This window comes from Salminus brasiliensis, chromosome 19 (assembly GCF_030463535.1).
Source record: "Salminus brasiliensis chromosome 19, fSalBra1.hap2, whole genome shotgun sequence".
Lineage (NCBI taxonomy): Eukaryota > Metazoa > Chordata > Actinopteri > Characiformes > Bryconidae > Salminus > Salminus brasiliensis.
In genome coordinates this window covers 31,373,999-31,400,203 of record NC_132896.1, presented here as the reverse complement: position 1 = coordinate 31,400,203, position 26,205 = coordinate 31,373,999, and the positions used below count along the sequence as shown (strand labels likewise).

Genomic DNA, 26,205 nt, shown 5'->3' with positions numbered 1-26,205 from the left:
TGGGGTTTGGAGGAGATCTTGGTTGCCTTGGCGATGCGTGTCTTTGTGATTGGTGTGATTGTGATTAATGGTAACGTAAGTAATGTTGAATTACACAGTGTTTATTAAGATCCGTTTCTCTCTCACTCTCTCTGCCCAGCTCCCGGCGGACTTCAGCAGACTGCACCTGGCCGACGGGATCCACCCCCAGGTGACGCACGTCTCGTCCAGCCTCTCAGGATGTAGCATCACCAGCGACTCTGGGAGCAGCAGCCTGTCTGACATCTACCAGGTAATGAGAGCGTGGTCCGGGCGTGGTCTTAATATTCTAGTGAACGTGTGTGACTGACAGCCCTCTATCACTGGAAAACAGAAGGTCTGGATGTTACCATGGCAACGAACACAGCCTTCGAGGACGAGACGGAGGAGCTGCGTTTTTAGCGTCTCCCATTGAACTGCGGTTGTAATTTGACAGGTATTACTGAGGTTCTGATATCTGGAACCGAGTTTACCCGCCCATATATAGACACAAGCTCGAGCCGCGAATGAGGGAGCTAACGCTAAACCTAGCGAGCTAAAGCTGCTAGCATCATCTCTCCGCAGGCAACAAACCTCCTCGGCTGCGGTACGATGGCAGCTGGACGTGAAGGACAACAGGGCAGCTTTAGCTCGCTAGGTTTAACGGTAGCGTTAGCTCCCCAGGTTGCCCAGGCTCTGAAGAAAGGGCAGAGCCATGTCAGCCTTGGGATTGGTCAGGGGTGTGCTAATGTAGGCCTGGCCACTTTTAGGATCGCCAGTTCGATATGGAGAGGAAAGCAGTGCTGCTGAAATCCAGCAGATGTTTTGTTTATTAGACGTTGGGAAGATCTTGACGAGACATACTGTGTACATTTACACTGGGGGCCCTGAGGAGCCCTGAGGAGCCCTGAGGAGCCAGATTCTCGTCATTAGAGACCAAACCAGCAAACCTGCATTTTCCATTTGCCAGTTTGAGTATCGTGAGATCTGAGCCTGCGTGTGTTCTGCGTAATTCTGGGGTTAAAGAAGGTTACCCTATTGATTGGTATTGATCTTGTGTTGATCAGTATGTGCCATTCAAATATTGTGTCTTAGAATTCCTCCAGAGCGATATTGAACCGGCCGGCTTTATAAACAGAGCGCTGCCGCCGCCCCCCTGTGTATCTCTTTATCTCTGTGTGTGTGTGTGTGTGTGTGTGTGTGTGTGTGTGTGTGCTTCTAACTCTGATGAATTGTGTTTGGGTTGGTGTTTGCTTTGCTGTTTAATTGATTTGCTGAGTACATTTGTGATGTGCTCCCGGATTAGAGTTGTGCTGTGTGCAGAAGTGCGGAAGAATGGCTGTTCGTGTGCTCTGTGTGTGCGTGTGTGTGTGTGTGCGTGTGTGTGTGTGTGTGTGTGTGTGTGTGTGTGTGTGTGTGTGTTGCAGTGTCCACTCTGTGATCCTGGTCTGATGACCATCTGTTTAAGTCTCGTTAGCAGCTGTGTGGTGTCCTGATGAAAGGAGGCTGTGCCCTTTTTACTCTCTCTTTCTGTTCTCCTCCTCTTTTTCCAGTAGCAGTCCTTGCCTCACTCCCTACTGCACTCCTTCTCTCACTCCCTACTGCTCTCCTCTCACTCCCTACTGCACTCCTTCTCTCACTCCCTACTGCTCTCCTCTCACTCCCTACTGCACTCCTTCTCTCACTCCCTACAGCTCTCCTCCTCTCACTCCCTACTGCTCTCCTCTCACTCCCTACTGCTCTCCTCTCGCTCCCTACTGCACTCCTTCTCTCACTCCCTACTGCTCTCCTCTCACTCCCTACTGCTCTCCTTCTCTCACTCCCTACTGCTCTCCTCTCGCTCCCTACTGCTCTCCTCTCACTCCCTACAGCTCTCCTCCTCTCACTCCCTACTGCTCTCCTCTCACTCCCTACTGCTCTCCTTCTCTCACTCCCTACTGCTCTCCTCTCACTCCCTACAGCTCTCCTCCTCTCACTCCCTACTGCTCTCCTCTCACTCCCTACTGCTCTCCTTCTCTCACTCCCTACTGCACTCCTTCTCTCACTCCCTGCTGCTCTCCTTCTCTCACTCCCTGCTGCACTCCTCCTCTCAGTCCCTACTACACTCTTTGTCTCACTCCCTACTGCACTCCTTCTTTCTCTCCCTACTGCGCTCCTCTTACTCCCTACAGCTCTCCTCCTTTTGCTCCCTACTGCACTCCTTCTCTCACTCCCTACTGCACTCCTTCTCTCACTCCCTACTGCACGTCCCTCGCTCCCTTCTTCTCTCTGTCCCTCGCTCCCTGCTTCTCTCCTTCCCTAAATCTGCTGCCCTCCCCCTTTTGCACCCTGCTGCACTCTTTTCCTAGCGCCCTTCACCTCTCCTCCCCTCTGTCTCTCCTCCTCTCCTCCTCTCGATTGTTTTTCCAGAATTTAACAGAACTGCAGTAAACAGCATTTGTCTGAGACAGTGTTGTGTCATAAATCCATAAGTGGGCGCTCATAAATAAGAAGCCTTCCCAGAAAGCTCACCATGTTCTAGCACAGTTCTAGGCACCGCTGAAGCTGAGGTTCCATCAGGGGACTCTTACTTGATATTTTTTAGCCTGATTTAAACCCCGAACGCGTCTCACACCAGTCGGAGTGTGTAGTGTAATGTAAAGTCTAGAACTGTGCTAGCGGCGGAGAGTCCAGCAGTATTTACACCATAGAGAGAAGCAGAGAGTGAATTTCGACTCTAATGTGGCCATTAAAGGTAAGGGCGTCACTTTACTCAGAGCGCCTGTGTTCCTAAAGAGCTGCGAGATGTTTCATTTCAAACAACCAATAAAACTGTAATGGGTAGGTTTTCTTTTATTAATGGTCGGCGATGCCGTGCTCCTCCGTGCGTACGGTAGCCGTCTGTGCCGCCGTCTGGGCTGAAGGATGCCAAGAGCAGCTGCAGAGGTACACTCTAAACGAAAAGGGTTCTATATAGTATCAGCTTATTTAACACTCAGTCAGTGTAATGCCCTGTTTTATACAGCCTGGTGACCGCAGTAGCCTGGTGACCACAGTGGCTCTGTGGTTTCAATGCCATAATGGGAGGATGCTAAGCATTCGATGTGCTGGACTGGATCTGGATCAGGATCAGGATCGATCCAGCCATTTTTTTTATGGATCGGCTATCGGGCTGTTTTGATCCTAATCCAGTTCCGAGTCTTTGTTTTAACCATGGTGTTCAGAGCGCCGCCTAGTGTCCTGAAAATGCCATTAACAGACATTATTCCCAGCCAGCAGCAGTTCTCTGGACGTTCTCAGGAGGTACTGTAAGATATTGAGCCATCTTCTAAAGGTAGAGGCAGAGGTTTAAAGTCTAGGTTTAAAGCATTGAATCAGTCAGTTCAGTTTAATGGTCTACAAAGCCCAGAATAGACCAGCCCCTCTTTGCTTGATAGTGGTGGTCAAATGCCGATCCTCACCAAGAGCCCTTCGAGCTTCAAGTACGGCTCGGCTCGACCCGCCATCCTTTAAGATCCACGGAAGACGAGCGTCCAGACTTTTTTCTGTCCTGCACCGAAGTGGTGGAACGAGCTTCCCCTGGGTGTCCGAACGGCAGAGCCCAACGCTCGCTGTCTTCAAACCCAAAGTCCCTCCTCTTCTGAAAGGACTTGGGCGAATAGTAGAGTGGTCTCCTTACTGACTTGTGTTTAGTAGAGTCTAAACTTAGAGGATCTTTGAACTATTAGTCTATTCTAACTAGCTGAGGTTTTCTTGAGTAAATAGTAAAGCACTTTTGTAAGTAGCTCTGGAGAAGAGCGTCTGCTAAATGCCTTAAATGTAAATGTAATGTATATCTGACGCAGTAATAATGCATTAATGCCCCGAATGCACTGATACAGCGATCCTGCACAGGGGTAATGATGCAGACATGTCATTTCAGGCCTCAACCGAGTTCCGGGAACGTCCGCATTCCGTTATTTCGTTATCCATCCCTGTACTTTTGTGTGTCCCAAACATCCTCCTGCCTTCCTGCTAGGCTTTCTACCATCTCCCTCTGTGCCAGCTAGGCTTTCTGTTTCCCGGTTTCACTCCCGCCCCGCCCCCCCTCCCTCCCCAACCAACAACCTTGTGGAAATGGCCCACATCCTCATCGAACCTGCCAACATGGCTGCCCTTTTTCTCTTCTCTTTTTTTCTCTATTTTTGCATTTGAATAAATCATGACACAGGTTCTTCAGAGGGGGCTTGAAAGCATTGATCCAAGAATAGCCCCTCTGAAATATTAATGCTCCCTTCACGCTCATCCGAGCCATCCAAACACACAACGCTGCGAATCACACTCATCGCGGCGGCTCGAAAAATAGATCGACCTTCATCGGCTCCTCTGCGAGGCGGAGATTTACGGGGCCTGTGTGCGCGAGTGTCTTCCCTGATTAGCTCTTAATGGTTTTCAAGGCAGCAAAAAAAAAAGAAAAGAAAAACGTCTCCGGCTGCTTAACTAACATCATTCATGATGGTCGATTTACATCTTGTCTGAATTCAGCAGGGAGCAAACAGGCTGAATACGCCTAATAACATGATGGATCCTGTTTGCCTAGTTAAACTGCGTGTGTCTGTTAACATGTCGGCGGGTTGTAGCATCAGGCAGATAGACAGTCGTTGACGGTGCCTCTGAATGAATGGGTGATACTGATGAACTGATTTATTAGTAGCTATTAACTCTTGAGCAGCAGTGGTCAGGAGCTCATTTGAAGCTCATTTACAAAGTCAATGTAATGCCCTGTTATTCTAAATCCTGGTGGCCACGGTAGGCTGGTTTTGGTGCCATGGTTTCAAAGCCACAATGGGAGATGCTAGCTTTAAACAAATGTTTAAAGGCCTAGCAGGGATCTAGTGGATCTGGATCGGGGTCGATCCTAACATATTTGAGTGTATCAGGTATGGGCTATTTTAATCCCAATCCAGTTACGGCACCGTTAACAAATTTGCCCAGCCGGCTGCAGCAGCAGTGTGGACATTCTCAGAAGGTAAATAAAAGAGTTGAGGTTCTGCAGTGTGGAGCTATTTTACAGTGGATCATTAAAAAAACAGACCATAATATCTGACCCTTTATAAAACTCTCTGAAATGCCCTGTTTTACCAGCGGGAGAACCGGCATTCACCTTTCTCTGTTTCTAAACCAGCCCTGAAGAACCCATTCAGAACCGAGTGGAGGCTAACGCTAATGCTAACACACACACTCACACACTACAGAAACCCCAATCACACACACACAGCACATTCACCCTCTATAAACCAGTTATTACACACCAGTAGACCAACAACCACAGATACCAGTCCAGAGTGTGTGATGGAGTGGGGTGGTGATCATCCAACCTCCTGACCTCACTAATTGTTGTTCAGCTCTTGTTGCTGAATGCGCTCAAAAATCTAGTAGAAATACTTCTTCCCTGGACCGTCACGACAGTTAAGCCATTTTTTCAAATTCCCTTGATTTCGGAAGAAACGGCAAATGAGCAGGTGTCCCAATACTTTTGTCCATATAGCGTATCTGTTTTTCCAGCTTCACCTGTTTGGGGCCACTTCCAGTTAACCCATCCCTTTGTAGCTCCCCCTAGCATTAGCAGTGCTCCCGACACCAGGAGGGTAAAGACCTAATACGTCTCTATGGATACATGGGAAGTCAGCCACTCCCTCTTTTCGTACTGCCGTCTATGTGGCATCGCCAGGCAGCCGACGCACTCTGATAAAATCGCCAAGGTCCCCAGCTTCACCACACCAGACAAGAAACGCCGGTGCCGGCTAACATCGCTTTCAGTAATTAGTGGAGAGCACGGCCAGCTGTGCTCTCTGAGACTCCGGCTGCTGATGGCGAAGCAGTATGGCTCGGGATTCCATCCCGCGACCCCCAGGCCATAGTGGAAGATCATGGTCCGCTGAGCCATCGGGAGCCCCACAGTATAGCTTTCTAATGCTTTAGCAAGGCCCTCATCTGCCTGGTTTTAGCGTCAGCTTGACCTCTAGCTCCAGAATGTGCCACAAGGTCGAAACGTCTTCGAAGTGACTTGGACGTTCCGTAGAAATGAAGCATCCCCACGCGTCCGTCTCGATTTGTTGAGTAATATTATGTGATAGACTCCCTCTCAATCTTTCATGATTGTCTCACTTAACCACCTGCCACTGCCTCCCCTCCTCCTCCACCACATGCTTCCCTGACTCTGCCCCCAAGAGACCCGCCTGCTCAAGCCCCACCCAGTCTCTCAGCCGGCGTTCCGAGTGGCTGCTTGCAGCGCCGTGTCGGAATATCCGACGAGTGGTTGGGATGTCGTTTGAGGAGATATGACATGCGCTGGGTACAAGGGGCTTAAAAAATTAAAAGTGGCGAGCAGCCCGAGCCGAGAGGATGGGGCTGGGCGCAGGTTTCCGCACACACTTCGCCAGGGCTGCATCTCTGGTGCTTCCTTGGAAGGACGGTCCGCCTCCCGGGCTCCTCAGGCAGGTGAGCGGCGGCCGATAAGTCGAATTATCGCACGTGGCCCAGATTACGGAGCTCCTTTGTTTCCTGACGGAGCCGGCTGCAGAGTTTGACATTCGAGGCTGCTGACGTCTTCTCCCGCAACCTTCTTGTGTGTTGTTTTTGTTGACGTCTCAGAGCGTCGCTCGCCTTCGCCGGCGTCACACGCGTGAACTGCTTGACCTCTCTGCCTGCTTATCCTCGTGGAGGTGGCCTGAAGCTGATGAATAGGTTTGATCTGAGCTGGGATGAGAAGAGCATCTGTTTTTAGCATTAGTCACTCCCGTGTGTTTTATTATTCATGTGGAGATGCACTCTGCTGTCGTTCTCTCTCACATTAGTATTGACGGAGGTTTTCATCTCGTTTCCAGCCGTTTGGGCGAGCCTATTGATGCTCACTTCAGTAGGCAAAGTGTTCTTCAGGAGCCGTCATCGTCTGAGACGTGGTCTTTTGCAGACTCTCAGAATCAAGGGGGGAAATTTGGGTGTTTATGATGTGATTAAGGCGTATGTCTAAGTGTTGAAGTTACCCATATTCATTATTTGGACTTATTTATTTCACGTCTAGTTCAGTGAGCACAGATCACCCATGCTAGATCTGCCCAGCGGTCTTCAGACACAGCTCCTGAATCATTTATCGGCTTTGTTTGTACGCTAGAATAAGAACCCCACAGAGCTGTTGGGTGTCATGACCAGTTTAGAGCTAAACTCCATTATGTGCCATTATCCTCTGATCAGGATTGTCAGTGTGGCTTTCTGTGTTAAATACAGAACAAGGGCTTTTCGAGAGGCGTCTGTTGGGCTGTGAGATGGAAAACGTGCAGCACCTGTGGTTTTAGATGCTGTTGGAGTGACCGAGCGATGGTTTCTGACCCACAGGCCACTGAGAGCGAGCAGGGCGATATGGACCTCAGCGGCCTGCCCGAGACGGCCGTCGACTCGGAGGAGGATGACGATGAGGAGGATATCGAACGTGCCTCTGATCCCCTCATGAGCCGAGACATCGTTCGAGACTGCCTGGAGAAAGATCCCATGGATCGCACAGACGACGACATTGGTAAGCCGCAGACACATCTGTACACACACACACACACACACACACACCTTAGTCACCTTAGGTTTTGATTTGGAGTGTTTTTAAAATGATGATCAGCACACAGTTAAAGTGTCCAAACTTTTGACTGGTACTGTATATATTTGTACATACACAGTAAGGTGTTATATATATATAAGAGAGAGAGATGTAGATAGACCAATATATGTGGGTGTGTGTGTGTACACTATATGGACAAAAGTATTGGGACACACCTCCTAATCACTGAATTCAAGTGTTGCTTTCAGTCCCATTGCCACAGGTGTATAAAATCAAGCCTTTAGCCCTGCAGTCTGCCCTTCTTACAAATTAGTGAAATTAGTGGGTGGTTCTAAAGAGCTCACTGAACTCCAGCGTATGTCAGACCACGTTAAGTCAACGCTCTGCTGACTCAATAACTGCAGAGCTCCAGACCTGCTGCTGCTGGTAGAGCTTAGAGCAAAGGAGGACCGACTCCATAATAATACAGCCTATGGGTTTAGAATGGGATGTCATATTAAAGCTCCTGTATATGTAAAGGGTATGTGTCCCAATACTTTTGTCCAAACAGTGTACATTCAGAGAGAGAGAGAGAGAGAGATACGGCTGTATGGGTTATAATTCGATTACATGCGGTTGCATGCATGTATGCATACGGATAGGATACGCTAATATATATATGATAAATATGTTAGTAGGTAGAGGTAAAAGTGAAGTCAGGGGGTGGACTGAAGAGCACGGGTGGTGTGTGTGGAGTGTGTGTGTGTGTTATTTTTCTGGGTCGCCCGCCCGCCTGCCAGTGCTTCCTGAAGCACATTAAACTTTGATTGGCCAGGCGTCTCTCCATGCTCCCGCTCCGCTCCACTGCTGAGGCACCGAGCACAGGCCAGCCAGCACCCAGACAGGCTGCAGGCGCACACACATACACACACACACACACACTCAGTCAGCTGTGCCGCTCCGGGCCCTGCCAGCCCTGTCACACACCAGTCCAAGCCAGACTTGATTTATTGGATGTGCCAAGCAGCAGAAAGAAAATGACCATCCCCCTTACGAGCGCCGTAACACTGATCGTAAATGAAGTGGTCGGGATTTGTGAGACCCCCCCCCCCGGTTGTTTGTTTGTTGGTTGGGGGGAGGGGGGAGGGGTGCAAAAGCTCTGCCTCGTAACACAAATAGATTTGGGCGGCTCTGAAAAAAGGTGTAGCATTAGCCAGCCGGCGGCGCCGCGGCGTTTGATTCTGCTGTTATTTTCGTAGCAGTGGAAAGAGCCCCTCTCTGTTCTCACAGACTCTCGTGCTGGTCAGACTGGAGAGTGGCCCACTTTGCTCTCTCTCTCTCTCTCTCTCGTTCTCGCCTCGTCGTCAAGTTATTCTAATGTGCCCTTCCTGTTCTTTCCCTTCTGCCCTGGTCTACAGAGCAACTGCTGGAGTTCATGCACCAGCTGCCGGCCTTCGCCAACATGACCATGTCGGTCAGGAGGGAGCTGTGTGCCGTCATGGTCTTCGCCGTGGTGGAGCGGGCCGGCACCATCGTACTTAATGATGGCGAAGAGGTCAGTTGCATCCGTGGCTTACGAGGAGGCCATGTCACTGAATTTCCCAGGGTTTTCTGAGTCAAAGAATTTAATGCCGTGTGAAAAGCACTGCTCCAGAGGTCACTCCCTGCAGCCCAGTCCGTATGGAAAGTGCACATTTACATAAAGGCCAGAGTCTGTAGCGGCTTCCTCAGCTTTTCATTGCAGGTTATTCTTTTCCAACATACCTGAGGATCTAGGTTCAGACGGTAAAGGTATGATTTGGCTGCTTTTTGAATGAGAGACAGTAAAAACAGCCAATTACGAACATGTCCTCTAAATATTGCCACTGTACTGCAAAGTGCACCATGTATCTCCATTTTTGTCGCTGGAGTCTATTTGACGTAATGTGAATCTGCCAGTTTACACTGTGCTTTATAAGGTATCCAAATGTCATTTTGACTGGACCAATAGAAATCCTCCAAAATGATCTAAGCCCTAATGGGACGGGATTAGTTTAACATGGGGAGGTGGGGCAATGTCATTTTACTACAGTGGCTACTGTTCACACACTGCCGTCAATCACCTTCAACTCCCATTAGCAGCTACATGTTCATAGCGCGTATGGAGGCCACAGGCTACGCTAACAATGACTTACCTAAACCTGCCAGCAGCATCGTGCCTCTGAGGAGTTATTTGGCCTATCTTCTCAATTCTGGAGGTTTGCCACAGTCTCGAACTGCCCGAGGTGTCTATGCCATGCACGCCGAAGCTAAATGCCTCCTTAAGCGCCTCCATACTCCTCACAATAGCCGTGAAAAACGTCCTCCACTGGACATGGCGGAATATTTACCCGCATGTGCAGAAGCGCAGGATTGAGATAGCCTGAGGTTGGTTTTCCAGAAGGTAACGGCGCCAGAATCTTCCCTTAAATCACTTCCATTGAAAGTTGAGAAGGTTTTTCATTCTTGCTGTTCTGGAGATACAAGGTTTTTGCATGGTAGTACTAACTATAGTAAGACGTGTCAGCTCGTTTAGAGGAGTGCTTTACCGGCTGACAATTGAAGGAACATAATTCATGCCAATTAGCCCAGATGCGGTCAGTCAGACAAGACACGTTGGCCTTTGTCCTTTGCATGGCTGGATGCTAGGCTAACATGGCCTAGCTAACAAACACTGGACTTAAGACTGTCACCAGTCTCATCTTGGTACATGCAAACACTAGAAAGCTGCACTAGAACTCCCACCATTAGGGAGGAATGGAAAAATTTGACTTCAGCTTCAGCCGGAGCTTTGAGGTAGCGGTGGATTTTAAAGCAGCAGCAGCGGTTGCTAAGCCGTGATTGGAGTGAAACGAGGTATGAGAATGAGATGAGTCTGTCTGTCAGACGTCAGTAGGTTAAGAAAGGAGTGTACTGACCTAGCTGCTGTGAAATAAATGAATGAATTAATTAATTAATTAATAAAAAAGACTGCATACTTTAATTGCCACTTCCTTGGTATCCACAGAGCTCAGTGGTGGGGCCCCTCTTTTGAGAAACCATGTGGTATCATTCCATGCATCGCAATCCAGCTTGGTGGAGTAGTGGAGCAAGTGGAGTAGTGCTGTATAATAGCACTCTGATACATTTTTAGGCAAAAAATTATGGTTTTGGAGTGTATTAACCTAGATTTGATTGGTGAAAGTCTAAGTCCAGTGTTTGTTAGCGGCGTTAGCCTAGCATCTCCCGCTGTAAACTATTCAAGCACACTTCAGCTGTCAAACATGTCTTGGCTGATTGACAGCATCTGAAGTCTTTGAGGTAAATCACGTCCATGTAATCTGTGGATGCACTGTTCCTCTAATACTTCGCTAGGTTTCGGGAGAGTCTTAGTGTGCAGCCTGCTCCTCAAACATTTACAAGAAAAGCTGCACTTTCAATTCGCGGCTTCTCAGCCTTCATTAAAGAAAAAACTCCATTCCTTGTCTTTAGCTGCATCCATATCCAGCCTTTTCCGTTCACATTCTGCCCTATTAAACCTGAATGAATGCCAGCCTTCATCGGCCTGCAATCATACTGTGCCTAAGGGAGGGAGAATGGGGATCACTTATCTCCTTATCCTAGTATAGACATGCCAGCGAGAGCCATTTTCCTCCTTAATGCGTCCAGACAATTGGGTCAAGGAAGGGGCTTAGAGTATGGCCAATTCGGCGTAAACGCCAGTCAATGAGGAGACCACAGCATGCTCACCGTATGTCAGGAATACCCCATTAAAGAATGGCTGGGACCCTCCGTAATGCAATGACTGGTTAAATTGCTTCCAAATTTGGCAGAAGATTGATGTTTTTTTTAGGTAAAAGGGTTACTGAGAGCATTACGTGCCCCTGCTGAGGGTCGTGCACAAAGTAATGCATTGTGCTTTCGTCATAATACAATTTAAATGTGTGTAACGGTATTAATTTCTCATTTCCTGTAAGAATGCTAAAGGATCTGAACAGGCCTAATAGACATAGGTGTAGGCCTGTGGCTGCAGTAACATACAGAACATCATCACATGACTTTCACATGCTCTTTTTGCTCAGATACGTTGTATTTGGGTCAGTTGGGTTAGTTGGGTCGTTAGCTCATAGCTGATATTCTGAACTTATTATAATTATAATTGAACTGATGGGATTTATTTCTACTGTTTCCAGGTTTTTCTTCTATAAAAAGAGTGGAGCTTAAATTTAAAACCTGGCTTAATTAGCATATTTGGCTAAAATTCTGGTTATTTAAATGTTATTTTAATGTGTATTTTACCAAAATCCACTATAAGTGCCACAATTGCCACTTAAAGAAGTGGTTTAGAGAGTAATAAAATTTGTAGTCGTGTAGTCAATCCACAAAGATACGGTCACTGTCCAAAATGTAGCTATGAGGCCAGTGTTGTTCACAAATACTAGAAGTCAATGGTCACCCCAATCACATTGATAGCCTTGATAGTCTTGTCTGATCAACTACATCTGGCTGATTAATAAACTAGTAAATTACACAGTTAATTTCACGGCTCCCAGTGGCTCTGCCTCCTACCACTATGGCCTGGGGGTCACAAGTTCAAATCCCAATTCTTGCAGCTTTGCCATCAGCAGCCGGAGTCTGGGAGAGCACAATTGGTGGGTAGATGGTGCTCTCACCCCTCATCACTGTTAAGCGATGTTGGACCCGGTGCTTTCCTCAGAGTCTAAATTTTTCAGCGAAAAATGTAACAAAATCAAACAAAATATTAAAAACAAATAATAATAATTAAAATCTGATCTGGTCTGACGTTACATCTCGAAGATTTCTCTAAGGTGTGTTCGCCTGTCTCACTTGTGTGTGTTCACGCCGCAGCTGGACTCATGGTCAGTCATTCTGAACGGCTCGGTAGAGGTGACGTACCCAGAGGGCCGCACTGAGATCCTCTGCATGGGCAACAGCTTCGGCGTCTCGCCCACCATGGAGAAAGAGTACATGAAGGGAGTGATGAAGACCAAGGTGGACGACTGTCAGGTGAGTCCAAGGACTAGTTCTAGGTTCCTTTAAATGACACGCTTTTCTGCATTTCTGGACAAGCTGAGAGATACAGTCACGCAACTCTCGAGAGGGTTGTCCTGCCCGAGTGCCGAGCCCGGAGTAGCAGCGATAGTGACGTCAGTATGGCAGTGCTTTAACACGTTCACAACACGTTGGTCTGCTCCTATGAACCAGGCTGCCAGACCCCACTACAGGCCTTTGCTCATGATTTCTCCTGATTTAATTACGTACGTGTCGGTGTCTCTACAGACCCAGTTCATTCCAGCTGTGCGTCTTTAGTTTCAGTGCTGAAATCCGTTTGTAGTCTTGGCCCATCCCGTTGTTCCTGGGGAGGCAGCCTATGGGATTCTCCATTGTCTTCTGCCCAATCCTGCTTAGCTGTTAGAATGGGTTCGTTTATGGTGTTTACTGCTGGAGTACCGTAGCCCTGCCCACATGAGGACCAGAATAATGGGAGTGATTAGCTGGAATTTGGCAATAAGGAAAATCTTTGGCTCGGGTTCAGTTCAGCTGTAATTAGTGAATTCCAGTGAACGCGTTAGCAGCTTAAACCACAGCAGCCTGGAAAGAAGTCAGGTTTAAGGACAAAGACTTTAGGAATTTACCTCCATACAGACGTCACCTCACTGACCAGAGGCTTTGTGATATTAACGCTCTCTCTCTTTCTCTTTTTCTCTCTCTCTCCCTTCTCTGTCTCCCTTCTCCCTCTCTCTCTCTTTCTCTCCTCTCCTCTCTCTCTCTCTCTCTCTCTCTCTCTCTCTCTCTCTCTCTCCCATATTCTTTCCCCCTACTGTCTCTCTCTCTTTTTCTCTCCTCTCTCTCTCTCACCCTTCTCTCTCTCTCTTTATCTCTCTCTCTCTGTCTCTCTCTCTCTCTTCTCACTATCTCTTTCTCTCTCCCATATTAATCTCTTTCTCTCCTATCTCTCTTTTTCTCTCTATCTGTGTTTCTCTCCCATATTCTTTCCCATTACTCTCTCTCGTTCTCTCTCTCTCTGTCTCTCTCTCTCTTCTCTCTATCTCTCTCTCTCCCATATTCTTTCCCCCTACTGTCTCCCTCTCTCTCTCTCTCTCTCTGTCTCTCTCTCTCTCTCTCTCTCTCTCTTTCTGTCTTTCTCTCCTCTCTTCTCTCTATCTCTTTCTCTCCCATATTCTTTCCCCCTACTCTCTCTCTCTCTCTCCCCTCTCTCTCTCTCTCCCTTCTGTCTGTCTCTCTTTCTCTTCTCTCTCTCTCTTTCTCTCTCCCATATTCTTTCCCCCTACTCTCTCTCTCTCTCTCTCTCTCTCTCTCTCTCTCTCTCTCTCTCTCTCTCTCTCTCTCTGTCTCTTTCTCTCCTCTCTTCTCTCTATCTCTCTCTCTCCCATATTCTTTCCCCCTACTGTCTCTCTCTCTCTCTCTCTCTCTCTCTCTCTCTCTCTCTCTCTCTCTCTCTCTCTCTCTGTCTCTTTCTCTCCTCTCTTCTCTCTCTCTCTTTCTCTCTCCCATATTCTTTCCCCCTACTCTCTCTCGCTCTCCATCTCTCTCTCTCTCTCTCTCTCTCTCTCTCTCTCTCTCTCTCTCTCTCTCTCTCTCTGACACTCGTTCTTCCGACTCTCCTTTCTATCTCTCTCTCTGTGTGTCTCTCGCTCTCGATCCCTCAGTTTGTATGCATAGCCCAGCAGGATTACTGCTGCATCCTCAACCAGGTGGAGAAGAACATGCAGAAGGTGGAGGAGGAGGGTGAAATCGTCATGGTGAAGGAGCACCGTGAGCTGGACCGAACCGGCACTAGAAAAGGACACATCGTCATCAAGGTGAGGGAAAGTGCTTTACCTCGAGATGCTCCACACAAGCCTTGACCAGAGTGTGAGCAGTCGGACAGTTCCTCCGAGTTCCTCCTGACACTCCTCTTACTCTCTGAGGAGGATTTGTTTCAGAACCCCCTGAGGTCTCCTTATAGCTCCAGTAAGCCCAGGGCTTCGGTGTTTACACCTGCGATCGACATGGGCTTGAACTGAATTACATGGCTGCGTATTGAGCGCCGCCTCTAATTGATTCTCGAACATGGAAATCAGCTGAACTGTCAGGCTGGATGGGAGGTAGCCCTAATGAGCGCTGACACCGGGGTGATTGCACTTGTAATTCAGACATGGGGGGCATATTCACACTAAAACGTGACAGGGTGGTGAATGTCTTCCTAAAACGCCCACAGTTGGTGGTAAAGTTCCTGACCTTTGAAAAATCACTTTCTTTGCATTGAAAAAAAAAAAAAAATCCTCTGTGTATTTTGCGTGACGGGGTGGTTGGGCTAAGCTTAATGAACCATATCTAACACACAAAATCATCAAATTAAAAAAGTACAAGAATGACAGAACTTGCCTATTCAGTTTCTGTCAACTCTAAAGGCTCAAATGATGTCACTTCCTTTTTGTGATCTCATTTAAAGCAACAGTACATTATTTATATGCACAAGAAATTAGTGTGACGGGGTGGTAAGTCAAACTGATGGACACAAATTATACATTTCTTTACAAAATAATGAGGTTTTTATTTGTAATAAATATTTTAGTGTGAATAAATAAAATCCTGAAAGTAATAAAGGGTTAATAAATCATTTATTTGCTGATATTTTAGATGTAAATGTCATGATTGACAGTGCTGGTCAGTATGGGTGTGAAAATGGACAGTTACTAATGAAAAATGATGAAAAAATAGTATGACTGTATACGGCATATTTGCCTCATAGCTTCTCTTCTCACTACATTCGGACAGCAGGCGTGTCTTGGCGGGTCGGCTACGTCTGAAGAAAAGTAAATAGTCTTCTCGGACCACTCCTTTCGGGGGGCCATGTCTCACACACCTCCTTTTTGTACCACAGGGCACAACAGAGCGTCTGACCATGCACCTAGTAGAGGAGCACTCAGTGGTGGACCCCACCTACATCGAGGACTTCCTGCTGACCTACCGCACCTTCCTGTCCAGCCCCATGGTGGTGGGCAAGAAACTGCTGGAGTGGTTCCATGACCCCAGCCTCAGGGACAAGGTAACACATCCATATATATACACACAAACACACATCGCCAGCATATACACACCCTTGTCAGCGCGTGACAGCGGTGTGTACGTGTTCCCAGGTTACACGGGTAGTCTTGCTGTGGGTGAACAATCACTTCAACGACTTTGAGGGTGACCCCGAAATGACACACTTTCTCGAGGAGTTCGAGAACAATCTGGAGAGAGAGGTCAGTGGCCTTCAGACATCATCTTCTCAACAGCTGACCAGTCCAAACTCGCTCTAACCTCTCGTTCTCTTTCCTCTCGCGCAGAAAATGTGTGGGCACTTACGACTGTTAAACATAGCGTGCGCTGCCAAAGCCAAGCTGCGGGTGGTGACCCTGACCAAGCCGTCGCGAGAAGCCCCGCTAGCCTTCACTCTGCTGGGCGGCTCAGAGAAGGGGTTCCGCATCTTCATTGACCACGTGGAGCCGGGCAGCAAAGCCGCCGAGGCAGGCCTCAAGCGTGGAGATCAGGTACCGCATGGTGGCTGAATCTAAAGCATTGGTTCTTTGGCATCTCCGGGTGGGTGGCCGTTGTTTGTGCTCCATCTCTAGGTGTTACCAACTGAATTCCAGTGGTTCCAGTGGTTCCTCTGGTTTGAGAAAATCTGGAATCCTGGAAATGTAGTAACTTGTTTTCCAGTCATGGAAACGTCCCCAGAGATGTCCTGGGAATAATAGTGAGATCCTGGACAAGTTGAGATCTGAAACCAATGATAAAAACATGAAAGGATTTCCTGTGGGATTTACATGGGAAATTATTTTACTATGAACATTTTTCTCAATTAAAATACAGTATAAGGACAAAAGTATTTGGACACCAGCTCATTCCTTGTTTCTTCCGAAATCAAGGATATAAATATATTAAAAAAAGAGCTGATCCTGCTTTTGTTGGAGTAACTGTCCAAAGTAAAAGTCTCTACTGTCCAGAGAAGAAGGCTTTCCACTAGATATTGGAGGAGCATTGCTGTGAGGATTTGACTGCATTCAGCCAAGAAAGTGTTGATCACCACCCCAACTCATCCCAAAAGTACTGGATGGAGCTCCACCATCCATCATTACAGAGAACACAGTTCTTCCACTGCTCCACGGCTCAATGCAGGGGGGCTTTAGACCCCTCTAGCCCGAGAGACAAGCTAACTGTGTGTATTCATGTAAAGTTTGTAAAGTAGCTGAGTGGATTTATTAGAAGGAGTGTCCATATAGTGGATCTTTGCAACTACAGTAAAAGCGTGCTTTGGGGACAGTCTGCTTATACTATATTTTGAGATATGAGATTGAATGAGACTTTCAGTGAATGATTCATGAGGCAACATGACCAAAAATACCCCTGGTGGTGTATATATATATATATATTTTTTTTTTACCACTGCTACAGAACATGCAGTGTTAAAAGTTTGGGTTTCATGCTTCTACGTTGAAATTCCCCTCGACCGTAATGTGATGCAGCTGTATTTTCATCTCTAGCTAAAATATCCCAGGGGACAAAAGTCAGAAAGTAAGAACCTCTAACTCACTCCAGAATTTAGCTCTCTAACTTCTTGACAGCTGTTTCACAACTTGCGTGTGTGACCTGGGTGTGAAGTAGATGCTGTTCTGCCTCCCTTGGCTTGAAATATTGCTCCTCGGCTTGTATGTGAGGTTCCTCAGTAGAGTGATGAATGAGTGTTTCTGTGCATCTCTTTTGTGAATAGGTCTTAACCCATGGAAGGACTGGCATAGGATCCCAATCAGTGTCCTATATAGTCCTTATTATAGGGTTTAGGGCTCCACCTAATGATGTTTTTTTTTTTTTTAAGGGTTAATCTATTTAAAACTATTTTTTTGTTCTATGTTTTTGTGTGTGCACTTGATTAAAATAATTTAACCATAAAATGTATATTTCTACTAATATTTCAATGATTTATTTAATCATCTAGTGTTAAAAGCACACAGCATGAGGCTCAGAGTGGCTCAGCAGCTCATTGCGCTGCAGGTCTATTGTCCCGAGCCATGTTGCATTGCCATCAGTGGCCTTGGGTTGATGGCGCTGTCTCTCCGCTCACCACTCTCGAAGCGATTACAACAGACTGTACTGTTAGTAAAAGCTAGACTGTTGGGTCTCTGGCCAGAATGCCCCCACACTTCAGATGAGTCTTTTAGCCGCAGCTTGCTCTCCAGAGAAACCAATGCCCACGTCCCAAACCTCACACTTCTATACTACTTTGCTTACTACACTAATGAACCCACTGTTTAGTGTGGTAGTGTGCTGTTTGGGACACAGCCAGTAGCACAAGTGACACTGTAGATCAGTCTTGGACTGTTAGTTAATGCTGGTGTGTTTCCATCTCTGTTCTTCTCAGATCCTGGAGGTGAATGGGCAGAACTTTGAGAACGTCCAGCTGTCCAAAGCCAATGAGATCTTGAGGAACAACACACACCTCTCCATTACTGTGAAAACAAATCTGCTGGGTAAGTTATGCAGTGGACCTGATTAGCCCATATTCAGACATTAGAAGCTTCATGTTCCTGAAGCATTTCAGACTGGTTGGGATGTCTGATGCTGTGTTAGCAGCCTTGCTTTGAGAACCGTAATGGATGGATGTTTCTCTTCTCCTAGTGTTTAAGGAGCTTCTGGCCAGGCCTGAGCATGACCAGGAACACGACCACGAGGAGGAACTGGACAGGAAGAACGGGGCACCGCACATTCCCAAGATCGGGGACATCAAGAAGGCCAGCCGTTATTCCATCCCAGACCTGGCCGTGGACGTAGAGCAGGTGATGGGTCTGGAGAAGGCCAGCAAGAAAGCCAAGGCCAACACAGTGGGCGGTAGGAACAAGCTGAAGAAGATCTTTGACAAGACCCTCACCAGTATTCTACCACCCAAGCCATACAAGTGAGTGGACATCGGTAGTGAACAATTTACGCTCATGGTTGGCCTAAATAAGCTTATGCTGTGAGTGCATACTGTGTATTTTACACTACATGTCCAAATGTCTGTGGACACCCCTTCTAATGAATGCATTCAGTTACTTTAAGTTGCACCAGTTGCTCACACAGACAGACACACAGGTTGTATAGTCCCTGTAGAGAAGTATTGCCAATAGAATAGGACTCCCTTGAGAATCTCTATGAACCTATTGGAACTTTCTGCCTAATGCCAGGCATTGGCTGGAGGGGTATAAAGCCCCTCAACATTGAGCTGTGGCACAGTGGAACTAACTGTGTTCTCTAGAATGATGTTGGTGCTCCATTCAATGCAATACAATTGGGATTAGTTGAGGAGTTGGGGATGAGGTGGAGTGGTGATCATCAGACACCCTGTCTACACTAGGATTACCGCTCTTATCGCTGAATTCAATCAAATCCTCACAGCATTGCTCCTCCAAAATCTAGTAGAAAGTCTTCTCCCCTTTTTAAAGTCCTTGATTCAAGAAGAAACAATGAATGAGTAGGTGTCCCAATACTTTTGTCCAAGTAGTGTATGTATTCCACACCCTTGTAAAAATTGTTTAATAACAAAATAATCAGATCAATGTGTTGAATACTTGACCAAATAATCATGAGCAACTCAAAGTATCCATTAGATCAATTTGGACGCCACTGGAATTATTAATTTTATATATATATATATATATTAATTATACAATGTTTGATTTTCTGTAAGTTAAAAACCACAACATCCACAGGAGTTGTGTAACTGTTATGGTTTTGCAGTGATGTCGGCGTAGGCCAGTCCCAAGACGACAGCATCGTGGGCCTGAAGCAGTCTAAGCAGATTCCTCCTGCTCTGCCGGTCAGCGGAAACCTTTCGTCCAGCAACCCTGACCTCCTCCAGTCCCACCATCGCATACTGGACTTCAATAACCAGCCTGGTGAGTCTGTAATACCTTTTTTGTAATTACACTGTGATGGTTGCACAGGAAGGAAGGAACCTTCATGGGACCTGCAGGCTTACCCTTTCGGGGGCGGACATTGTAAAACACATCCGTTCGCAGGAGCTCTTTTATGCAGAAATGCATTTCACAGTTTTGGGAGCTCGGTGCTCCTCATCCATCAGAGCTTATACATGATGAGTGTTCACCTCACGCTGTCCTAAATCTCTTTCAGAGGCGGCCCCCATAAGTGAGTATATCATCTCTCATTTGTCTTCCATGCTAAGATCTTCTTGTGGGGGATGTCTGATCATATTTCTGTGGCCTTTATTTTGCTCTCCATGATCACTTAGAGAAATCTGGTGGGGCTGAAGGCAAAGAGCTTCTTAAAAGATTCCTAAAAAAAAAAGCTGCTATGCTATTAATGATTGATGACTGCCAACAGGGAGCAATTAGCATTATGTGTCATGCCAAATGGTCCCTGGTAGCTTTTCATTTTTCCTTCGATTGTTAGCCCTATTTTTTTCTTTCTTTCTTTCATGTGAAGTGTTGCTTTAATCTCAACACCAGACATGTTAATGCCGTGGCCGGTAGTTAAAACCTCGTCCAGGGTATTGATTCGGGTGTTTGTACTTCCTTTTAGTGGTTCATTGATCTTGTTAAATCAGCCATGACTCATATGGTGTCTCCCTTATTTCCTAATTGATTCTCACCACTCAAAAACAGCTCAGAAACGTCTTTATAGGATTACAGTGAACATTGAGCGTCGCAGCAAGTCTGACCGAATTCTCCTTCTTTATTCCAGAGTGAAATTCCATGCAGTACAGTGCAAAAGTTTGAGGCACTTCTGGAGTTAAAAAAAAAAAGCTGCTGATCTGGGCAGGAAGTGTTTATTAGCTCAGTAAAGGACTAGTATTAGAATTAACACTAATAATATTCCTACAGAAAGTCGTGTTTTTTCATCACTGTGTTCATTAGAACATCTCCAAAGCTCTCCTCATAGAGTCTAGTTTTATTTCGAGTTCTCATCCATCCTGTTCTTAAATGTAATCTGGAGTTTTTATAGTGAATAGTCTCTTATAGCTGCAATAAAGGCTTTTAAATAATGTGCTCAGGTGCCTAAAACACTGCACACTACTGAGTATAGATTTGTATTGCAAATCATTAAGATTTCTCATGATAGCATCCATATTATTCCTAGGCAGCATTGCTTCCAATATCTGATCGGCTTCCGTTCTCCTCTTCAGACATGTCGGACCAGGTGCTGCGGGTGTTCAAGGCGGATCAGCAGAGTCGCTACATCATGATCGGGAAGGACACCACAGCCAAAGAGGTCGTGGCTCAGGCCATCCGGGAATTTGCCCTGACCGCCGCCCCCGAAGCTTACTCGCTGTGTGAGGTGTCCGTCACGCCCGAAGGCGTGATCAAACAGCGACGGCTACCAGAGCAGCTCTCCAAACTGGCGGACAGGATCCAGCTGAGCGGCAGGTACTGCCTCATAATCACCGGCATCACTGTTTCTGCTTTGGGCTTTTGTGAGTTATTAACCCTCTGGAGTCTATAAGTGCATTTTGTCGCCTTAAATTTATCCTTTAAGGCACTTGCATATAAGACAATACCCAAAGGTCTTATATCTACAGTTTTTGAGCAGTCTCAGCTCTCTCCAATGAGACCCAATGTGACCTTGAGCACCGTGTGAAGAGATACTCTGACCATAAACCTGAAACATTAAGTTAAGTTCTTCATATTTCTTGTAAAAAACACACCTTTACTCATGTGGATGAATGGTTCTGGTGCTGGAAATGGGTTTACCAGAGCCTCAGCTTCATTAAAGCAGTGAAATGTTTGAATAAAATAGTATGTAAACGGTGAGAGGCGAGTGTCCATTGGTCAGGTTTAGACAAACCCATTGACGGACTCACAGATCCACCAATTATAGGTGAGAGGCAGGGACTGGTACCCTGACCCATCTTTATAGCCTCTTAACTCCAGATGTGAGACGTACAAACTCACAATCAATGATTTCTTGGACAGGACAGGCTCTACAGATTGATATTTGTGTGCTGTGTCATCACAAAGACGTTAATAGAAACATTGAGAATCACTGAATGTGACGCGCCACCGCACTCATACACTCCAGAGGATTAATCACAGGGTTGTGGGTTCAATACCCAGGTCTGCTAAGCAACCACTGTTGGGTAGGCCTTAACTGAGGCACCTCCGAGGCAGTCCTCTCTGTTCCAGGGACCGTAGCACTACAGATACCTGGTTAACTAGCCTTCTGTACCCTCTCCCATCAACTCTGTATGTCCACTCTGGTGCTTAGGTACTACCTGAAGAGCAACATGGAGACGGAGACGCTGTGCTCGGACGAGGATGCTCAGGAGCTGCTAAGGGAGAGTCAGATCAGCCTGCTGCAGCTCAGCACGGTGGAGGTGGCCACCCAGCTGTCCATGCGCGCCTTCGAGCTCTTCTGCGCCATCGAGCCCACGGAGTACATTGACGACCTGTTCAAGCTGCGCTCTCGTTCCCCTGGAACCTCCAGCCTCAAGCTCTTCGAGGAGGCCATCAACCGAGAGACCTTCTGGGTGGCCACCGAAGTAGTCAGAGAACCCAACCAGCTCAAGCGCATGAAGATCGTCAAACACTTCATCAAAATCGCCCTGCACTGCCGCGAGTGCAAAAACTTCAACTCCATGTTCGCCATCATCAGGTGAGAGGAGAATGAGCAAGAGCTTCCAGAATCACTCTCAGCTCTTCCAGAGTGAGCACGTCTTGTGACTGGGACAGATTTAGTGTTATTAGTCTTTATAATAAGCTTAAGACACACACCACTGTTCTATGAGAACATAAATAATTGGTTAACGACCAGACAGAGGGAGGCTGAATGAGAACATGCTGTTTCTAAAGGAATGAAATATCATCAATAACCAATTAAGCACATATTAAAGGGTAATTCTAAATGTGTGCTTAGTTAAATAGTTCCTTAAATATATGAATTATTATTAAATAATTAAAACAGTCATTCCACCTTGGTGGTTAATCAAACCAGAGCCTCTAATTGCTCCCTTACAGAAAGTCATTACTTCATATGGCTAATAATATGCTGCCTGATGCCTGCGACACAAGTGCTTGGCCTATTTATGATAAAGAGTTGCCTTAACCTCCTAATTTATACATTCAACTTGAAAATGTATGCTTACTCTATTGACAGTTATAAAGTTAATTGCATACAATAACTACTTTCTGTAGAATATGTCATTTCAGGGGGCTCCGAGTGGCTCAGCAGTCTATTGCACTATTGTCTCTACGACCCAGGGGGTCATGCTGCTTTGCCATCAGCAGCCAGAGAGTCAGAGAGCGCACAATTGGCCTTGCTCTCTCCGGGTGGGTAGATGACGCCCTCTCCTCTCATCACTCTTTAGCGATATTGGCCGGCAAAGGCATCGCCTTGCTGGTGCTTTGAAGTGATGGCGTATTGGCGGCAGTTTGAAAAGAGGCGGAGGCTGGCTTCAGATGGATAGTAACTTTATAGATGACGGTGAATATACATATTCACCACTGTAAAGAAAACTCAGTCCGTCTTTAACATCTCAACCACTGAATTATGAAGAAATGTAGAAAAGGTCTGAAGGACTCTCCTTTAAATTAGAAAGTTATTATCATTCGAGTTGGTTGATGTTTGTTCCTCCACCACGTGGACTCCACCTGCATACAGATAGTCGAGTGCATTTGGAGTGTCTTGAACCTTGAGACCTCTTGTACCAGATGTTTTTCAGTTGGTTTGGTAAACCTTAGCATGTGAGTATCAGACTTGTCCCTAAGTGCAGGTTGTTAGGGTGTGTGTGTGTGTTTGTTTTGCAGTGGTCTGAACCTGGCGCCCGTGTCCAGGTTGCGTGGAACGTGGGAGAAACTGCCCAGTAAGTATGAGAAGCTCTTCAGTGACCTGCAGGATCTGTTCGACCCGTCCAGAAACATGGCCAAGTACCGGAACGTTCTCAACAGCCAGAACCTGCAGCCACCAATCATCCCTCTGTTTCCCGTCATCAAGAAAGACCTGACCTTCCTCCACGAGGGTGAGAGAAGCACCTCTTCTTCATTTACATCATCTCAGCTCATTGCTACCGACTGCCTTTGCTCTGCAGGACTGTATTTGGACCCGTAATTTTGTTGAACGCGTTTTTGGGCAGTCTAAGCCTAAAGAGTTCTGTTTGGTACTACAAGGGGGTTCTGACCTGTAATAATGCTGGAAGCATTGGACGATCACCACCCTACTTTATCCCCAACTCCCCAACTCATCCAAAAGTACTGGATGGACCCACCATCCATCATTCCAGAGAGCACAGTTCGTTCCACTGCTCCACAGCTCAATGCTGGGGGGCTTTATACCCCTCTAGTCCCCACCTGGCATTAGGCAGCATGCCAATAGAGTTCTTTCTATTATATTGGCAGTACTTCCCTGTGGGAACTATAGAAAAGGGGTGTGTGTGTGCATTTGCACATCTGTGTCAGCAAGGGGTGCAACTTAAAGTAGCTGAATGCATTCATTTTAAAGGGGTGTCCATAAACATTTGGCCATGTTGTGTAAGTGGAGGAAAAACTCTTACTGTAGATGGCTCTTCAGGGAATTATTGGGGAATATCCGTTGGACAGGGAGCCAGTCTGTCGCAAGGCGATGGTTCTACACTACATGGACAAAAATATTCAGACACTTTGCTAAAAGGTCTTCCTAAAATCTGCAGTATCGCAGTAAAGAACCAGCAAATGGGAAGCCTTTGGACATGATCTTCTTCCCTCTGTAGGCAACGACTCAAAGGTGGATGGCCTGGTGAACTTCGAGAAGCTGCGTATGATCGCTAAGGAGATCCGACACGTGGGCCGGATGGCGGCGGTGAACATGGACCCTGCGCTGATGTTCCGCACCAGGTGAGCGCCCAGTCAGTGCCTTGTCTGCAGGGTCTCCGGTGACTCCTGCTGTGTCCACTTCTGTCCACCCTCTAGGCTGAAGCTGAAGCCTGTACACCACTGAAGAGCTTTAGGCACACCTCACAGCCATGCAGAGCCACAGCGCCTCGCATTCACATGCCCACCCCCCCTTCTCCCTACACACGCGCACACACACACACACACACACACACACACACACACACAGGCTTTCACTGGAGGTTTCTGATTGGCTGCAGATGTGTGTGTGTGTGTAAGTGTGTAAAATGTATTTTTATGCAGATCACTGTACGAGTGTGTGTGTGTGTGTGTGTTGTTACTGTATTAAGCTGGAATAACTGTTGTTGTCTGTCTGAGGGCCTCTGGTGCTGCACACCTTGTGGTGCTCTTTGTCTTTTTCTCGTCATCTAAGCATGTCTCCCTCTCTCTTTCCTCTCTCTCTCTCTCTCACACACACACTCCAACCCTCTCTCTCTCTCTCTCTCTCTCTCTTTATCTCTGTCTCTCTCTCTCTCCCCCCTCCTTCTTTGCTCCGCCCCCACACGTCACTGTTCATGGCTCTACCTTGCAGGAAGAAGAAGTGGAGGAGTTTGGGGTAAGTGCGGGCACCTGTCGGTGACCTCAGACCTCCGGCCCCATTGCCTCCTTGCTCACACGCACTCCTCCCTTCTCATCTTTAATTTCAGCTGCCTCCTCGCCATTTCCTTCCTTCGCGTTTCGTTGTTTTGTTTGGTTCTGATTTGAAGGCGCCTCTCGCTCTGATAGGCCGCTGTCAGAGAGTGCGACTGCGATCACTTTTGCTACTCCGGGTCATTAAAACCAACACTAATATGCTTAAATAAACCCCAAACACATTCACTAAAAGTGCCTGCACTAACACAGGGTTCCCACATATCCTGGAAAACCTGGGAAGACTTCATATTTCCATGATTCCATTAAAGAAACCATGAGAAAATTGCCAAAAATGTAAATACAAATATTTGTTAAAGATTTTTTTTCAGTTTTATGTGTTCAGTTATATCACCTATATCTCTCAATATTGTTAAAATGGTGATCAAATGTCCATATGTTTAAATACACAATATGGACAAAAGTATTGGGACGCCTGCTTATTTAGTTATTTCCAAAATCAACAATTTTTTGAGTGCTTTTGTTGGAGTAACTCTCTCTACTGTCCAGGGAAGAATGCTTTCTACTAGTTTTTGGAGTAGCATTGCTGTGAGGATTTGATTGCATTCAGCGACAAGAGCATTTGTGAGGTCACCACCCCACCTTATCATTCCCAACTCATTCCAAAAGTACTGGATGGAGCACCACCCATCCATCATTTCAGAGAACACAGTTCTTCCACTGCTCCACAGCTCAGTGCTGGGCAGCTTTATCCCCCTCTAGTCAATAGATGCCAGTAGGTTCATGCCTATCTGCTTCAGAGTGTCCTTTTCTTTTGGCAACGCTTCTCTAAAGGTACTAGACAAGCTGTTATTGTGTGAATTTGCACATCTGCATCAGCGAATGCATTTATTAGAACGGGTGTCCACAAACATTCGGACATGCAGTAGATTGGCAATATGTGCCAGCGCTCGCTGAGTGCGTGACATTGTATCTAACCAGCAACTTGACTTACTTTCTATATGCTTATTATTTAGTTCTGATAGGACAGCTTTCTGAAGGACAGCTCTGAAACCAGTGAGCCTCACATTAAAAAACAAAAAACTAAACCCAAAACTCTTAGAGACAGATTTTCAGCTTATGGAACAGACCAGCTACTAGTACTAGGTG

At 46.7% G+C, this 26,205-nt stretch overlaps 1 protein-coding gene across 7 annotated transcripts in view; it reads left to right on the top strand.

The window, feature by feature from the left end:
* The window catches only part of rapgef2b (Rap guanine nucleotide exchange factor 2b), a 148,614-nt gene that overhangs the window by 106,383 nt on the left and 16,026 nt on the right, over window positions 1-26,205 (top strand). For 6 of the 7 annotated variants that reach the window (XM_072663976.1, XM_072663978.1, XM_072663975.1 and 3 more), the window contains 16 exons: window positions 140-271; window positions 7,351-7,528; window positions 8,962-9,098; window positions 12,410-12,568; window positions 14,233-14,385; window positions 15,450-15,614; window positions 15,706-15,813; window positions 15,898-16,101; window positions 17,970-18,078; window positions 18,227-18,503; window positions 19,325-19,482; window positions 20,730-20,970; window positions 21,809-22,195; window positions 23,347-23,558; window positions 24,285-24,408; window positions 24,998-25,021. In XM_072663976.1, the coding sequence (XP_072520077.1) occupies window positions 140-271; window positions 7,351-7,528; window positions 8,962-9,098; window positions 12,410-12,568; window positions 14,233-14,385; window positions 15,450-15,614; window positions 15,706-15,813; window positions 15,898-16,101; window positions 17,970-18,078; window positions 18,227-18,503; window positions 19,325-19,482; window positions 20,730-20,970; window positions 21,809-22,195; window positions 23,347-23,558; window positions 24,285-24,408; window positions 24,998-25,021 (2,768 nt within the window). The remainder of the gene's footprint in view (window positions 1-139; window positions 272-7,350; window positions 7,529-8,961; window positions 9,099-12,409; window positions 12,569-14,232; window positions 14,386-15,449; window positions 15,615-15,705; window positions 15,814-15,897; window positions 16,102-17,969; window positions 18,079-18,226; window positions 18,504-19,324; window positions 19,483-20,729; window positions 20,971-21,808; window positions 22,196-23,346; window positions 23,559-24,284; window positions 24,409-24,997; window positions 25,022-26,205) is intronic. The other variant, XM_072663977.1, reaches the window with a different exon arrangement.